The sequence below is a fragment of the Nilaparvata lugens genome, chromosome 5, assembly GCF_014356525.2.
Source record: "Nilaparvata lugens isolate BPH chromosome 5, ASM1435652v1, whole genome shotgun sequence".
Classification (NCBI taxonomy): Eukaryota; Metazoa; Arthropoda; class Insecta; order Hemiptera; family Delphacidae; genus Nilaparvata; species Nilaparvata lugens.
Window position 1 is genome coordinate 33766381 of NC_052508.1, and position 17564 is coordinate 33783944.

General features: G+C 34.1%; 1 protein-coding gene across 5 annotated transcripts; it reads right to left on the reverse strand.

Annotated features, from left to right (window-relative positions):
• Positions 1-872: 872 nt before the first annotated feature.
• On the reverse strand, positions 873-9884 carry LOC111052364. Of its 5 annotated transcripts, none has more exons than XM_039428211.1 (6): positions 8694-9534; positions 7114-7344; positions 4955-5185; positions 4004-4212; positions 3218-3377; positions 873-2470 (listed from the first exon to the last, which is right to left on the reverse strand). In XM_039428211.1, the coding sequence occupies exons 2-6, from the start codon at positions 7319-7321 to the stop codon at positions 2310-2312; spliced, it is 969 nt and encodes a 322-aa protein (XP_039284145.1). In that variant the 5' UTR covers positions 7322-7344; positions 8694-9534; the 3' UTR covers positions 873-2309. The 5 variants fall into 5 exon arrangements, with proteins under 5 accessions (XP_039284145.1, XP_022194713.1, XP_039284147.1 ...); XM_039428212.1 differs by lacking the exons at positions 7114-7344; positions 8694-9534 and adding exons at positions 5866-6184; positions 6500-6765 and having other exon boundaries at positions 875-2470; XM_022339021.2 differs by lacking the exon at positions 8694-9534 and having other exon boundaries at positions 7114-7546.
• Positions 9885-17564: the final 7680 nt, after the last annotated feature.

The following is a 17564-nucleotide window of genomic DNA, read 5'->3' on the forward strand; positions in this document are numbered from 1 at the left end:
ATACTGTAGTACGGTAGTAGGCTATATATAGTAGTCTACCTATACCATCCAGTTATCATACAGACTGTTCGTTGTTTATGCGCCGGTACATAATTTCAGCTGAATTGAATTTTGATTCTGAATATTATCCACCCATAATATGGAGTGAACTACCAGAAAGTTTTATTGATCCACTTATACGGATTTTAAAATGATGAGCTAGCTCTCCAGCTTGGGAGGCTAACACAACAATATCGCGGCACCAAGCTTCGCTCCTTGGTACAAAAGCATAGAAGCATAAAAGCATAGGTAGCTTATTTCTATTTACTGGTACACAGAACAAAATACTTTAAATTGATTGGGAAAGGATCAACAGGCACAGCCCAAAACTGTTTTTCCCCGAATTTTGATGTATACACTTAAGCTGCGTTTACACCAGAGTTAATAACACAAGTTTTTAACAATTTTGTTATCAACTGATGTTTATTACAAAAGTCAATAACATCATGCTAAGTTGCGTTTACACCGGAGTTGATAACATGAGTTATTAATAAAAACTTGTTGACTTGACTGATTCGACAAAAGTTTCTCTTAACAAAAGTTAATAACTCGTGTTTTTAACAGAAAATTTCTTGTTGAGACTCAGTGCAATCTAATTTCTATATAATAAACCTACTATGTTCCAAATTTCGTGAAAATCGTTAGAGCCGTTTTCGAGATCCGTTGGACATAAAATATATAGCCAAATATATAAATAAATAACCAAATATATAAATATAATATATACAAATTGCTTGCTTAATATAATATGATGACAGTACATAATTATAATGCCAGCAGTCATACATTCTTTTCTCTATGCTTATAATAAGTAGTATCCCAAGTAGCACAAAAGGTTGGCCCAACGTTGAAAATTGGTTGTCATCCTCAGTTGGCCTGTGGTTTGAATTGCCAACAGTTGGCCAACCAACCTTATAACAATGTTGGGCCATCAAAAGTGTATATATGAAGGGCCAACAACCAGTTCACTTACATTGGGCCAACATAAGATATTACATTGGGCCAACCAATTGACAATGTTGCATTTGAATATTATTTGCAGGTATATAGGTACCTGCAGTAGAATTAATCCAATTTGACAGATGGTGAGTGACAGTTATTTATTCAAAGATGTCAGGACAGTCTGGTAAATTGGATTAATTCTACTGCAGTCTTACGTACATACCTGCAAATAATATTTAAATACAGTAACCTTAGACCAATATATTTAGAGACTCATGTAGATCCCTCACAGAACTGCTCTCTGACTGCATGAGCACTCATATAAATATTTTTTTTCAAATCCTTTTTGCAGTAATGCGCCCTCAACAATTACTATAAGTTTACTATTTTAAAGGTAGATGATATTATATTAACGTACAATAAAACAATTATTATTATTATCATACTTAATTTTAATGTGAAATAATATAATATGCGTGGTACAACATTGATAAATTTTAAAATAATATTTTATCTTGAAAAAAAAACAGAACATACAAAGATTAATACAGGGAACATAATTCAAGGTTCAAAAATTGACTGACAATGTGCCATAAAAATAATAATATGACATACCGACAGCTGCGATTTTTGAATGGCTGTTTTCGCCATTCATTTTCACTTAAAATTACAAATCAATTATGTATCACATGACACATTGTTCTATTTGAAAAATTACATTACAACTGCATTTACATTACAATTACATTTGATAAATTACAGATGGAGAAAATGAGAAATTGCATTTGTTCAAATGCTAATGAATAAATAATTATTAGTAAACGATAATTCAGAGTTAAATGCTGTAAAACACCCCGAAGACTTCTGCTACTGCAAATATTGACAACAGGATGAACGGCTGGAACGAAATTCGATGAGAGCTACTATCTAAAAATTATTTGCAAGTCCTGCATGATGTAATAATTTTTGGATAGAAGCTGTTATCAAATTTCCATCTATATGTTCACCCTGTCGTCAATATTTGCACAAGCAGAAGTCTGGTTTACAGAATTTACTTTGGATTTTCGTTTAATAATGATTAGTGTCCCTATTGTCAGAATAATTTGAAACATCACTACTTATACTACTATCAGAACTGGAACTGTATGGAAAACTTTCTTTACTTCCTGATAAATTATCAAATTGATTTGAGATATCAAGTGAGTTATCATGGGATTCATGAGTGCTATTTTCAGATTGTGCACAATTCAAGTAACTGTTGTTTGATTTTTTGTTTTTCTTTTGCTAACTTTCTGTAATTAGTTCTTTTTGATAAACCATGGTATTTTTTACTGTCTCTGCTGGTCCTGGTGATCTTGTCTTGGCTTGTCCTTTCGTCTTTGCTCTCGTCCTCCATTTCTATCCTTCGAAAATCTGAACCAATTTGCAATGTTGGTATTTATTTCATCATCCGTAGCACTTGATAAGTTTTTTTGTTTCCTTACAGCACCTGAAAACAAATCATTAGATAAAATATAAGTTTATCAAATTAGAAGTTATCTGGGACATATTCTGCATATATAGATTTACAAAGTTAAAGTTTGTTGTTGATTTATTCAGATATCAAAAAGGCCCGGTTCAATGTTAAAATGACTACAATATATCTGTTAAAACCACTTGGAAGTTGGAAACTACAGTAGTTATTGGAATATTTTACACAATATGCTGAAAAACAAGCTGTTTCAAATTTAAAGTGATATAACTTGATAATCTGGATATAAACTAGCATTTTAGATTGCTAGATTGGTTTGAGAATTGAATTCCAGATATAAAACCTGCTAAGTTTTGCAACCAACATAAACCTGATAAATCAGGATTTGAAAGAGTAGATGAACAGTAACATTTTTATCAAAGCAATCAATGTAGCTGTAATTTTTCAATTATTAAACCGTCTATCATCAATATTACTGTTTTTATGATCATTTCAATTAATTATTTAGATTTATAATATTGTTAACGGTATTTTTTTATTTCCAAACATCATCTGTTGGAACTGATTCCTAGATAAATGTTGAATCTTGAATATATAGGTATAGTAGAGTGGATTCCACTTGATGTCATAATCTCGGAAAAAGTGGACTGCTGGGCTCTTATGGTGACTGCCCAACCTGGTGAATCTACAAATCTTAATACAGCAATACCTAGAAGTAGTGTCAGAGAGTTACAAGACATCCTGTAGCTATTGCAATATACTTACCAGGTATGAGTTTCATCACAGCCAAATCTCTCAAACAGCGTTTGCTGTGTCTGCCTGTCCAATTGAAAAGTTCGGCAACATCATTGGTGAAAATCTTTTCAAGTATATTGCGCACAACTCTTCCAACTTTTTTCCCACCCAGAAGACTCAAAATTGTGATCTTTTATGGAAATAATAAGACAACTATATTACTCACTCATTTAATTGACAAATAATTAGGTTGAGAAAAAGGAAATATGAGGATTTGATCTGGATTAACAAAAAAATATGTCATAATAATAGCAGAAACTAGCAGGACACCCATGCTTTGTTGAAGGGTCTCAGAAACCTCGTTGAAGATGGGTCATCTCAAGAAAACACAATTAATTTATTGGTGGAAAATATTTTTAGTCACTGCATGAGGAGATTTTAGTTGTTAAATGAGATTTTGTCGATGACAAGAACGCCTGTAACGATTTTTTGTGCTAATTGATTGCATAAAAGATTGAAAATTATTCTTATTAAACTTCAAAAATGAAGAGCTACTATAAAGAAATAACTGGATTTCAAAAAATGATCTCATCACTTTATTAGAAGCAAACCTTCTATGTTGAAAATTAAAACTAGGTAGGCCCATCTTATTTGTGTACAGCTTTTCAAATTAACATAGTTTTTCTATAGAACCCCTGGAAATTGTTCAAATATCTCATGCTTATTTGATGGTGGTCTAAAATCTTATACCAATAATAAAATCTATTAATTTTATCACTGGTTTTGAGCTTTACTTAGTAGTTTAGGCCTACTCACCAAAGATTGTTTATTAGTGTCGTCCAGCAACCAATCTTTCAAGTCACTAATCTTGTCCAATGTTTCGCAGGGGAGTTTTATATCAGGAGGAATAATGTTCATAGCAGGCTTTGTTGGACACAACCTTGCTAAAATTTCACTCTGATTCTTTTCAATATCATCCAATCTTCTATTTATTCTTGCCAAATGGCCTGCAAGAACATCGAGCCCTGAAAAAAAAAACAATGATATTAAATTTTCTACTGTGATTTCTACTGCTATTAAGAGCGCGGATGCAAATACCCCATTGTAGTAAATGATATTCAAGTCTCTCTATCAAGGAATCATTGACCACCCAGTTCTTCTTGTTCTTGTCATCGTTTCTATCTTTAAGCAAGATATCTAATGAACAGAAGATTGAACAGTTTTGAAATTTGGAAGATCTTTATAGATTGAAGAATATAGATTAAAGAAACATTGGTGGTTGATTTTCAGAAAAGATACAACAAAACAAAAATTTCTTATGGCACTCCAATTTTACAGAAATCAACAATAGATTATCATTATTCAAGTGACTGCAGTGTTCTACACTGAAGAACAAATAACTTATTCCCAGCAACACAATGACGCAATGGGCTAGGCCCCCATCTGTTACCTGCTAGTTTGTGGTTTTAAATCTCCATGTATTTTTTGTTTATTGAAATAAGAGAATAAGTCAATATAAAACAGCTCACTACTGGCATATAGTGATAATCTTAATATAAAACCAAAAGTTGAGAAACACAAGCTCACTAAAACTATCCTAGAATTACAGTTTAGGTACTCTAGGATAGCTATATAATTCTATACTCAGTACTCTACATAAAAAGTTGATCCAAGATTGAATAATGAATAGTGTACCTTTAGATGAACTTGAAGTAACTGAATGCCCACTGTTTGTACCCTGAGGAGTAAAACATCTACTCAACTCACCATTCGTTGTCAGGATGTGTTGAGCTTCTACATCAACAAGTAGTTCTGAAGGTGGTTCTGGATATTTAATTTGTTTTGTAACCGGAGCTTCATCTTCACTGTCACTACTGGATAGTATTTTCTTTACCGGTCTTCTTTTTCGCTTTTCTTTTCCACCTTCATCAAATTCAGTGAGAACTTCAGAATCTGATTCTGCTTTCCTCAACTTCTCTCTAGCTTTCCGAATATCATCTGAAAAAAGTATTTACATTTTCAATTACATGGGATTTAATTAAAAGTGAATGGATTAATAATATTTTTTATAAGTTATATAGTTACTTGATGAACAATATTTGAAAATTGATCACTTATTCCAACATAATATATTGTAAATGAAATATGTTATAATGTTATGATAAGAAGGAAGAATAAAATTAACATATCAAAGCTTGAGATTTGATAAATATGCTTCTGATATCTATCAAAATAACTTTTCTGGTAGCAAAATTAATAGAGGACCAGGTAGGCTGAGTCCTGAATACAACTCGTCCTACCAAAACAATAGGTACGGTAATGCGAATAATTGCAAAATCAAATAGTGAATAATTGTTATTTTTATTGTTGAATTAATTGTGATGTAAGTTTCAAAATACATAAGTTGAATGTGATGCCAATTGTAAAGACTTTTAAATTGTGAAAAAACAAATTCAAAAAATAAAATGATTTTGTATTCAAAATTTTGAATATTATTCAATGTCCTGAAATGACAAACTCTTTGATTGCCTTTGTAGGCACAGCTCATAAGTAAGATAAATCTATATAAGTAAATGAACAATAGCAGTATGAATGATAATGAATGAATGAAAATAGACAGATGAATGAATAAGAATGGATGATATTACAAATTTATGATGAATATACAATTACTCAACCTGAATATCTTGAGGATGTCGAAAGCTGTCGAAGATTGTAGGCATTTGTAAGAAATGCTCCGGCAATGGAAATCATCATCACCATACCGGCCAGAGAGTGGGAGGGTATATGTAACCCCAAAGTGGAATGCTAAATTGCACAGTCGACCAAGTGAGTGGGAGGGTATATGGAACCCCAGTGGATGCAATTTCGACTGTCAATAGAGACTGCAGACCTTTATCAGTAGATTCGATCGTAGGTAGAATTGTAGAACAGATTCGGTAGCAGATTGATTCGAGAGATGTAGAGAGAGATTGATTGAGTTTCCCAAAATCCAAACTGTGGACAGAGGAAAAGAAAATACCCTACGGTAAGAAAATATGTTGACTGTAGCAACAGCGCTCTGAACTACACAGAGTTCAGAGTACAAAGAGTTTGAAAACAAGAATATGAAATAAAGATTTGTAGAAACATCAAGCAATCTTGATGATCTTGGAATTTTGCAGAAATGCAATGGAATCAAAATTCTAAATTGACATCTTTTAAGAAAGATTGAAATAGATGAACAATGTAAAATTGGAAAGAGCTTTAAACTAAATTCTAAAAATTGAGTTCAGAAAAGCATGTTCAAATTGAAAGTGAGGTTACACCTACCAGAAGTTTGAGATTCAAACACAATCCGTGAAGACATACAAGTTGTTTGATTGAATTAGGCCAATATTTATCGCAAATATGCCAATGAAACATGAAAGTACTGAATATTCAGCTGGAATAAATTCAAATTCGAAAATTGAAACAAGAGCTGGCCAATTCCCACATTCCGGAATCGAGTTGAAAACAAAGAAGCAGCACACCAGCGCCACACAAACCGAGTGGAGCAAAACCTACCTACGACGGTTTCCGCAAGTGAGAAATGCAAGAATAAAGATACAAAACACAAATATTAATCAAAAGCAAGTGAAAAAGGACAAATTTGAAATTAATCAAATAATACTAGACAACAAATTGAAATTATTACAAAGATACAAATATTGAAAACAATGCAGACTAAATCTGCCAAACGTTGGCTATACTGGCAACACGCTAAGTTCAAAGATCAAGGATGATGCAAATTGAGTTTTAACAAGATTGTTCAAATATTGAACCATCTTGATTATCTCAAATCTGAAATTGTTTATAGGTAATTAAAAACAGATTAGAAAGCAAAATTAAATTCGTATTGTGTTTGCATAGCCTTTAGTCTCAAATTATTCATCTACATTACTGACCTGTTCTATAAAAAACTCTCTTCATCTCATAGAGGGGCCAAGTTTCTTCATGTGTATCTTTCGAATTTAACAGGCATTTATTGAATGCAATCGAATTCTTATAAGGAGGCCAAAAGCACTCTTTTTTTCTTGGAGTCATCCACTCTTCACGAATAATAGCTAATCCTTCACCTGAGTTTTTCTCAAACTCAATCACAGCAAATAACATAGCTGCTTCGAATAATATAGTCCCTAGAACAAAAACATTTTGAATTCGGATAAGCTGGGACCTGTAAATAACTTGTTATCTTGTAATCTGGTGATTGGAACAATCATTATAATGAAAGATATTAGAATTGAGTTGCAGTGTTATCTATTTGATAAGTGCCAAATCAAAGTTAACTGAAAAAATATGTTGGCGCATGTTTCCCTTAACCAACATTATGACTTCAAAAGAGTTCTAAAAATCGGATTTCACTGGATTAAGCTTATAGTCAAGATGTGTAAGCTTACCTACTATTTTTTTTAAATACAAAGAATTTAGTCTTATCATGGACCTACAAAACATGGCATTAGAATGTTTAGCTAGAGCCAAAAGCTTTGCAAAAACATGAAATGCTTTTTGCTAAGTAGAAATGAATTAAGTTAGGTACCGTAATAGTAGCATCTAGATGGCATATAAGTTAACAGTGAAGTATGATACCATCTTAAGATAAATCTTATAATAAATTTTCTAAGTTATTTTCATGCCAATAATTGAATAAATTAAAAAATAAACCTTGAATTCATTTCAACTTTTTGTTATACTAGGACAATAAATAACAAGTGGTGGTCGTTTTCCCACAATTTAGTTAGAAAATAAATTGACCTTATTAGGTTATCTAGTTCTAATTTTAATCAAGTTAAATAGCCTATAGCCTAATAATAAACTTACAAAACCTATTTTCAGAAGCTAACCTAACCTGTCTAGTCACAACTCCAAGAGTAACTGCGCATTTATGCTGAGAATATAATAATAACTTAAGCTAAACTAGAACAAAACTAACCTAGCAAAAAAGAAGTTATGATTGGGGTTTTGATCATAGAAATAGCACGTTAAAAGTAGCCTAAAACTTGTAACTTATCATTCCTCTATAGTTTGATTGAGGGAGGCTAATATTAAAATAATAGTTTGAATCAGTTGAATTCAAAAGATCAGTGTAAACGTAGGAATTTTTAAAGTCCACCAAGTGTGAACTTGCTGGAACAATCTGAATAGAGAATATATAATTATTAAGAACCATATTATACATCTATGAAAAGATGAGAAATGCAATTTTAAAACTTCTGACTTAATTAATATAAATGATAGATGTTTTTTACAGGAGGCAAATTACTTATTTTTTAAGGAACAAAATTTTATAGAAAATGGCATGATTGTAAGGTATAATCCAGTAAAAACAAAGTGGAGCATGCTTCTAGCCTATCCCAATAAGAATTCAAGATCATTTTGATTGCATTAAAATAATTATAAACTTGATAATAACATGGAAAACGATATTGCTTTTATAGTTTATCATAAATATAGTGATTAATCAAGAATATAAAGATGTTTTACTCACCAATCCACAATGAACGCACAACGATCAGCAAATACTACACAGCAATCCAAAATGGCAGACAGGCAAAGGCAACTACAGCCAACCAACGAGCAAGCCACAAGGCATCAGCCGATGAGTGGCCGAATATTGAGTATCGATATTCTGAAGCCGATATCATCGATATTTATATCAATACTGTATTTCCAATTACCATTAAGGTGAGCCTACTTTGAAAAACATTAATCTTCTATTTAGATATCAAAAATCGAGGTATCAAAAATATTTTTTAGAAGTTTGAGGTTCAGACCACGGAATAAGCATGAAGTAGTGTTTCTTTCCTCTGTGCTGATGAGAAGGGAGTCGACTGTGCGTGTGATGGATGACCTGACCTAACCTAACCTAACCTAACCTAACCTAACCTAACCGTGACATCAAGCGATGGTCCATCTCCGCATAGACTATCTCTCTTTTCACTAGCTGCACTGTGTTCTCTCATGCTTTTGCCTATGGTACATCTGTACATAGTGGGCGATCTGCGCATACTACACCGGGTCGCAACACCCACTATTAAAGCGGCAGACTGTTCTCTGTTGATGTCCTCTTCTCTTTGCCGTCATTGTAATAGTTGCTTTGTTTTTGTGTTCAATTTATTTATTACTTCCACGATTCACGTGCCTATCGACAAGCAAGGCCAACCTCCTTTCGCATACTGTTCTCTTAGCTCGCAATTCTCTCAAAGTCATGTCAAATCTCAACAACTTTTGCCAAGTAGAATCTTTAAGATTTTTGACATACCAAATAACAATTTGTTTTTATATTTTTACTATATAAGATAATTGTGGAGGATTTCGAACATACACTAAACTGTGATTCATTCATCTTCATCATCAGGATAAATGGGGCACAATTTCTAAAATCAACTTGAATAGTGTTTCAGAGAGAGCATTGTCTAACACCAGTAGTAACACTGAACATTCGGCTAGTTTTGTTACCTATCTTAACTTGAGCGGTTGTGCTGGACATTGTTAGCTTTATGAGACTATACTCTGTCCAGACTGCCATGAGCGCTGAAAGATTAAGCCGACCCTCGCTCCCCCACGCGCAGGCACACACGCCCGGCTTACCTGCGCCATTGATATACTATATAGAATACGTAGTATACAGGTAGACAGACCGTCCCAAAAGGAGACTGCGCTTGTGTGTGTGAGTAGTAGGAGGGTCGGCCTAATCCTTCAGAGCTCATGCCAATTTGGACAGAGTATAATGAATTTTCTCGGTATTCCATTTGCATATAATATTCTCATTATTCTCTCTCTCCTGATGCAATCGAATGCCTGGCGGAAATCGACAACAAGCAGATGAAGATCTGTATCATGTAGATCTGTGCTACTATACAGAATGGGTGAAAAGTACGAGAACGGCTTAATATCTCATACAAAAAGGTTATTTGACGGTGGGTGTGATTGGGGATCCTACTCAAATTGAAAATACTACTTTACTATGACTTCAAAACTCTGGTCCGCCATCTTGGATCCGCTTTATTCAATATCATGCATATCAGAAATGAAATACATAAGTGGTATTGATTAATAATGTGAATATCTTCTGAACGGTTTGAGATTTCGATGTGCTGTTTTCACCATTCATTTTTTCTTGAAATTTCGTATCGAAATCATGTTTCGTATGACAACCTTCCCATTTAAAAAAATAAAGTTGCATTTAATATGGCGGACCAGTTTTTGAAGTCATAGTAAAGTAGTATTTTCAATTTAAGTAGGATCCCAATCACACCCACCATCAAATTACCTTTGTGGATGAGATATTAAGCCTTTCTCGGACTTTTCACCCACTCTGAATAGGTCTCAAAGAGGTATAGACCCACAATGCCTATGCCTTCCCAATGCTAGCTCTTAATTGAAATTGAAGTATGCCATTGGGGTATTTTAGCGCGAGATATTATATATTCGTAATATTATTGATCACAGAGATGTTTAAGGTGTTTGGTCAGGTTGCCCCCTCAATGGCCGATTTGAATTCCAAGTACGACACTAGCGCTGCATGTGAGGTCCTGGTTGCAGAATACCTGGCTTAAAGGAAAAAGGGACGAAGAAGAAGAAGAAGAAGAAGAAGAAATAAGAACTCCAAAAGAGTTATTGGTAATCCTGATCGCCTGATGCAAATAGAACATTAAAATCATCGCGATATCGAATAAATAAATAAATCTATATCAAATAGATAAAACTTAATCTCGATGATTAACACATGGAGCAACGATGATCACATGGAGCAACGACGAAATCTATCAATAGGGTCAAAACCACAGAATAACAGAAATTCGCCATCTTGAAATGAATTATGCCCATTTCACATTGAAGTGACGTGGCATAAACTTTTAGCCACTTCCACGCCACTCGTATGGTTCAATGCACACTGAAGTGACGTTGCACTGGCGCTAGTGGCATGCACTTCGTTGTCGCTCGCGGCCAACAAGAACGTGCATACCACCGACAAAAACAATCTGTTGAATGGAATAGGAGAAAACATCAATATAATTCAGTTTAAATAGTCCAGTCAAGGAATGCTCAAAGAAATGTATCAAGGGAAAAGGGTTAGGGACACGATTTTTCAACTTGCAGGTCTTTCAAGGGTAGTTAGGGGGTGAACATGTCAAATTCCCTATCCTTACCCCTTTTGCTGAGTGGAGGAGGTTTGTAGTGTGAAGTTTGAAGGTGATTTTCATTTTGAATTTTTCCGCATGTATCTTGAAAACTATGTGACTTACAGAAATCATCATCCCATACAAACCTGATGCTTACAAAGAAAGTTCTCTACAAGTTTGATTTGAAACTTCACCCTCATACTTTTCGAGATTTACGCTCTTAAAGCTGGTGAGAAAAACCCTGTTCAATTTTTATACATTCTACTCTTTATAACTTTCCAAAAATATTGATGGAAAAATCGGTCCTGATTATAGGCTTATACAGCATCTAGTTCTCTCCAATTTAATGTATATCTCTATTCCACGTATTTTCCCACAACTCTTGCTGCAGTTTCAGTGTTGAGTGTGAAATCTCCAGTTCGGCAACAATAGATAGTTGACAGAGATATTTGGAGGGAATGTTTGGAACACAATTTTCGACTTTGCAGCTTTGTTTGGACTAGTTGAATGGTGAACATATCAAAATTCCTCATCCCTACACCTAGTATTCAAAGGATTAGGGTGGTTTAAAATTTGCATTTTTTTCTATCACGCTTATATCTTGAAGAAGCTGCTTGACAAGGTCAAGGTACCATATACGAAAACATGAATATAGAAACTGGCCATTTTTTGTGTATTGGAGCATTGTTGTCAGGTGTACCTGGAAATCTATATGAGATAGAGCGCTCTACCTGATCTCAGATTGTAGAGCACAAAAATACGCCCAGAGGGATTTTGAATAATACATCTAAATGATAACAATCGGAAGATATTGTTGATCGAAAACTAAAATTCATCAAAAATGATTTTTTTCTACAAATTTCACTCATTTTTGAAAAATCATAGCTCAGTACTCATTGGAGATAGAGAGTTCCGAACGATCTCATTTTATTCAGAATTTTATAATCTAAACAAAAGGCGGCAGCAACGTATCCTGTCCGATTACGAGATCTGACAGAAATAGCTGAAAACTGGAAAATGAGCCGAAAAATACGAAGTTTTTGAGCCACTCTGTATCCAGCACAAGGAAATTTTGCATGAAGAAATTGGTTCTGGACTTCTCTTATGTACCCAAATAATATATTAAAAAATCAGAACTACAATATAAATTGCAAGCTCACCCCCTTTTTATGTCTATATTGACTGGACTATAAGGTGTTTCTGGCCAAATTATTTGAAGGAAATGGTACAACATACCTCTCATTCCTTGAATCATAACGATTAACTTTCATAACTAAATATATGTTACTGAAGTAATTTTCTAAAATTAAAGTAAACGTAAATATTCCATATTTGCAATATCTCCAATGATTTTCGAGTTATCAACTCTTGAAAAAACAGTTTCCCATCCAACTTTTTGTAGCGTACTTTCAGGGCTTATAACTCTTCAACAATTCATCAAGAATATGATTACTAACTATGGGGTTGTAGAGTATTCAATTCTCTTCAATTTGATGTATTCTATCACCATTTCAATTGTTATAGCAGCTTTAGCATGAGTGTGAAATCTTCGAGTGTGGACTACAATATGTCCAGCTCCTTACAAGTCGCAATGAAACTGCAGAATCAATTATTGTGTCCAGAAATCCCTGTGTTTGAAATCCCTTTCAAATTACGTTTTGAAAACCTACCTAAGCTATTAAATTATTCATTGTTGCAAAATTAATGTTTTCACACTCAAAAATAAAACTGCTGCAACAGTAGCAGAGAAATGCATAAAGTAGTGAATTTATACATGAAATTTGAGATAATTTGATGCTTCAAAAGCTCATAATTAGGACGTTTTTGGTCTGATGTATGGTCAGGATGGTGCATACGCACTGACGGTCGGTCGAGCTCTGAATGTGTAAAACTGATTCATCGATGCGTACGGTCAGGATACGCACTGACGGTCGGTCGAGCTCTGTAACCGGCCTAACTAAAACTGCTGCAACAGTCGTATGGGAATGCTTGAAATAGTCGAATTATACATGAAATGGAAGATAATTTAATGCTCTAGAATCTCGTTATTAGCACATTCTTGTTTCATCAATTGTTGAAAAGTTATAGGACTTGAAAGAGCGAAAAAATGAAAGAAAAATTGGGTTTTCCAAAATGCATCACTTTAGAACATAAATATCTCGAAAAGTATCAGATTTATCGAAAAACTCTACTGAATAAAAATTGAAGGAAATTTATCAAGCTTCATTTTCATGTAGTTGAGGATGTCAATAGAACGCATTGTTTCCAAGATATAAGCATGTAAGTAATAAGTGGAAAATGCAACTTTCAAACCACCCTCATCCCTTCATCACATGATGTAGGGGTTGGGATTTTTGATACGCTTACCTCCAAACTAGTCTCAACAAAGCTGCAAAGTCAAAAATTGTGTTCCAATCATTCCCACCAAATTTCATTGTCAACTGATCTGATCTATTGTTGCTGAACATAAAATTTCTCTGTCAACACTAAAACTGCTGCAACAGTCATAGGGAAATGCGTAAAATAGTGAAAACATACATCAAACTGAAGATAATTTGATGCTCCATCAGCTCATGATCAGCACGGATTTATTTCATCAATCGTTCAAAAATTATAAGGCTGAAAAGATTAAAAAACTGGAGGCAGAAGTGTTTTTCAAAAAAATTCTCACCTTCTAGAGCGGATAACTCAGAAACTATGAGAGATATGGAGAAAATGTGAAGGACAAAACTTTTTAGTAATTTTGTAAGCTCCAATTTTGCACAGAATACAAGTGCTCATAAGATGCATCGTTTCCGAGATATATGCGAAAAATGAAAAAATGGTACTTCCAAACCACCCCCACCCCTCAAGCACAGGGGTAGGGGTGAGGACTTTTGATATGTTAATCCTCTTACTATCCTTAAATGAGCTGTGGAGTTGAAAATTGTGTTCCAATTGTTTCGCCAAACTATAATTTTCAGGAGTTGATTTCCTAATTGCACTTTCACACTCATTGTACCAATCAATACAGTTTTTTAACCTCACTTCCAATTCGTTGTCAGCAGCCAACCACTTTCTCGGATCCATGTTGTTGAGTGAATGAACAAAACTAAGTGTAGGCAGGAACTATTATAGAGTAATTAAGTGGTCTTTCTTCATTAATTGACGAGAGACAACATGTACGTGCTTTATGCAGTCTCAATGCATGTAAGCAATAAACACATTGTAGATCCTTTCCGTTGTAGAAGAATCCATAACGAGCAAAGTTTCTTTTCTGTGAATTCGTGTACATCGGAACCATTTTCATACTTTGCATTCGATTGTTTTCGCACAAGAAATTATTTGTTTGATACATATTTTTAAACAACAAAGAATTATAATGTTGCGCAGAGAATAAAGCACAGCGAGAATGTGGTCTATTTTTATGAATGTTAAACACAGCATAACACCATGAACTAGTGAAATAGCTGAAATCAGGTTTTGGAAAATCCTCTGGTATACATTGAACGTTGCTATGCAATCTTCTTAAAAACTTTGCTTTCTCAGTTCCTTTTGTGAAAATTTTCTCATAACCTGCAAGGTAATCACGTATTAATGAGTCACTGTATTCTAAATCTCCATCTTCCCATTTTATTTTATCATAGTGACGTTCTAACCATGTTACATCGTTATACAATTTTGCACTCAATTCTGTCTTTGCAAATGGTGATTTGAAATGGAACACAATATAATCATTAAACTGATCAATTATGGCAAGTTCTTTCACAATAATTTGATTACAATCTTGTTTAAACCAGTGAAGATCAACCGTAGCAATTTTTGTAGGCGCCTGCTTGTCCACTTCTTTATCTTCGGCGGCGGGCTCGTTGAATCCTTCGTCTTTCTCCCTCCCCTCCTCTTCTCGTTTCTCCTCCTCCACCTGCAGCGGTTTCGGTGTACTTGCTTCATAATAGAAACTATCAAGATCGCACTGAATACCAATAGAGCGAGTTTGTGGCTTGTCCAAAATATCAGAACACAAAGAATAGGACATGTTGTCTGTTCAAAGGTGAAACTGATAATGAACTAAATTGAGCAGAATGCACACCTTATATAGGCGGTGCGCAAATTACTGAACTTCTTTCACCATGCTCGTCAGAGGTGTGTACTCCATCACACAATCGCTAATTAAAACGCAATACGCGGAAGTATTTGCAGGTACTGCACTATTAAATTCCATTTCAATACGAACATCCGTCGATGATTTCAAATGACTTGGTTGGTGTGAACAATCTACAACAATCAGCGGTGTTGATTCACAAAACGTTTTAAAGTCAATTTCTGTTCCGAGTTCGCTATTGATTGAATGATTATAATACGAGGGCGCGAAATCCAGGAACATGCGGTATAATACCTCCTTCTTACCTAGCAGATTTTCATATGGATAATACTCGCTGTTCAAATATACTTTAACATTGTAAATACCACAGCTATCGAAATTAGATATTGATTTTTTAATTTTATTCTTACAATCAGTTTGAAATGCAATTATAATGTATTTTGGACTATCAAAACTCGATGTGGTACGAACTGCGCAAGAATGGTTAAGTGAATTTTGCAAATTTGGTAATTCACAAATTTCCCAATGCTGGAAACCTAATTTCAGTGGAGTGTCAGCATCGAGCAGTCACAAAAATTTCAGTCTTACATGATCTTCTAAAGTTATGTAGGGCATTCTCCATTGTAGTTTTGTAATTTTCACACTAACGCTTGTTCCACTTGTAGACTCAACACAATTTAGATCTGTCGGTGACCTCAATAAGACGAGTTCCTGTTTCAAATTTAAAATTATTCTTTGAAAATCTTCAAAAAACGGGAGGATTAATTTCAGCGGTACACAGAAAGTGAATTTATTATCCGTTAGCTCATATCCTGCTCTGTCAAAACCAGCCAAGTGATATGTGTTTTTATCGAGAGTATTCTTCACTAGAATAGCTTCAATTGTGGATGTTAATCCAATCAATCTTGATTTAGAAATTTGCTGACTTGCTAATTCATATCGTATTTCGTCAAAAAGGTTGCCGATTACGTTACTGCTTAATTTATAGTCTGCCGCAACTGGTGCATCGGCTGGGTCTGTTCCCGGTTTTGTACAGTTAACTGTTCCCTCAATCAATATGAATGATTTACAAGGTAAAGAATAGACATCTAAAGAATTTATGCCAATACGTGCCTCGTCAGAGTTTTTTATTTCCTGTCCCGAATAAACTGTATGAGTGTGAAATTGGAATTTAGTAATATCATTATAAAACTGAAGGTCTGTCTCCACATCCAGAATTTCACTAATTGCTGCGGGACCTCCTGACATTTCGCCAATCAAAGGTACATAAATAATCGGTGATGGTACTTCGTTTATTAAATAACCGCTAGGAACCTTTGGTAAAAATTCGTAGATTATATGTTTTTGTTTTCCGTCAGAGTAACTGCCACATGCTAAATTACACTCAACTACAATACTGTCAACGCTTGTTATGTTAACCAAATGTTTGGAATAATGCCATTTATTTGCCTGCAAAACAACATTATCAAAACCAAGTATCTTAGCAATCGAATCAGAATGTGTTAAATCAATGGGTAGCAATCGAATCAGAATGTGTTAAATCAATGGGTTTATCAGAATGAATTTCAATCTTCATAGTATTTGCGTTCGCACGTATAATAAGTTTATTCTTCTTCCCATCAATATTCAATTTATTCTTTAAAGATTTTATAATATCCTCGACTTCATATGCACCGGTATCCAACTCGATTAATCTATCGCCATATTTGAAGCTGCAATTTGTTCCCTTGTTAATGTTTGCAATACTATTGTAACTAGAAAAATTAATCAATCCAATTTCCCATTCACGATTTTTATCCAATTCTATAATTTCTTGTAAATGTTCATAGAGGTTACTCGTGTTAGATCGTAATGTAATAACAACCATCTTGTGTGTTCAGCACAAACACTTAATTACAACTGATTTGCAAGAAACAATAATGTAAGATGACCACAAAAATCGCTATTTAATGGTTGCATATGCTCTACATTATAAAATATATTTACTCCATTTTCTTTTTTCCAATATTTGTCCAATTCGTATGGCGGTTGTAAATTTCCAATTGGATCAAAATACCAAACATTAGAGCCAACTTTCTTATATGCTACCCAATGTGTGCCATCCTCGCTTTCCCTTGCTAAATTCACAATGGCATTCTCGTTTTTTAGAATT

Coding starts and splice junctions, on each gene's coding strand:
- LOC111052364 (XM_039428211.1), bottom strand. CDS start 7,321: ATGTTATTTGCTGTGATTGAGTTTGAGAAAAACTCAGGTGAAGGATTA. Junction 5,186..7,113: donor GAGAGTTTTTTATAGAACAG/GTCAGTAATGTA, acceptor TACTTTTTTCAG/ATGATATTCGGAAAGCTAGA. Junction 4,213..4,954: donor ACACATCCTGACAACGAATG/GTGAGTTGAGTA, acceptor TTTTTTTTTCAG/GGCTCGATGTTCTTGCAGGC.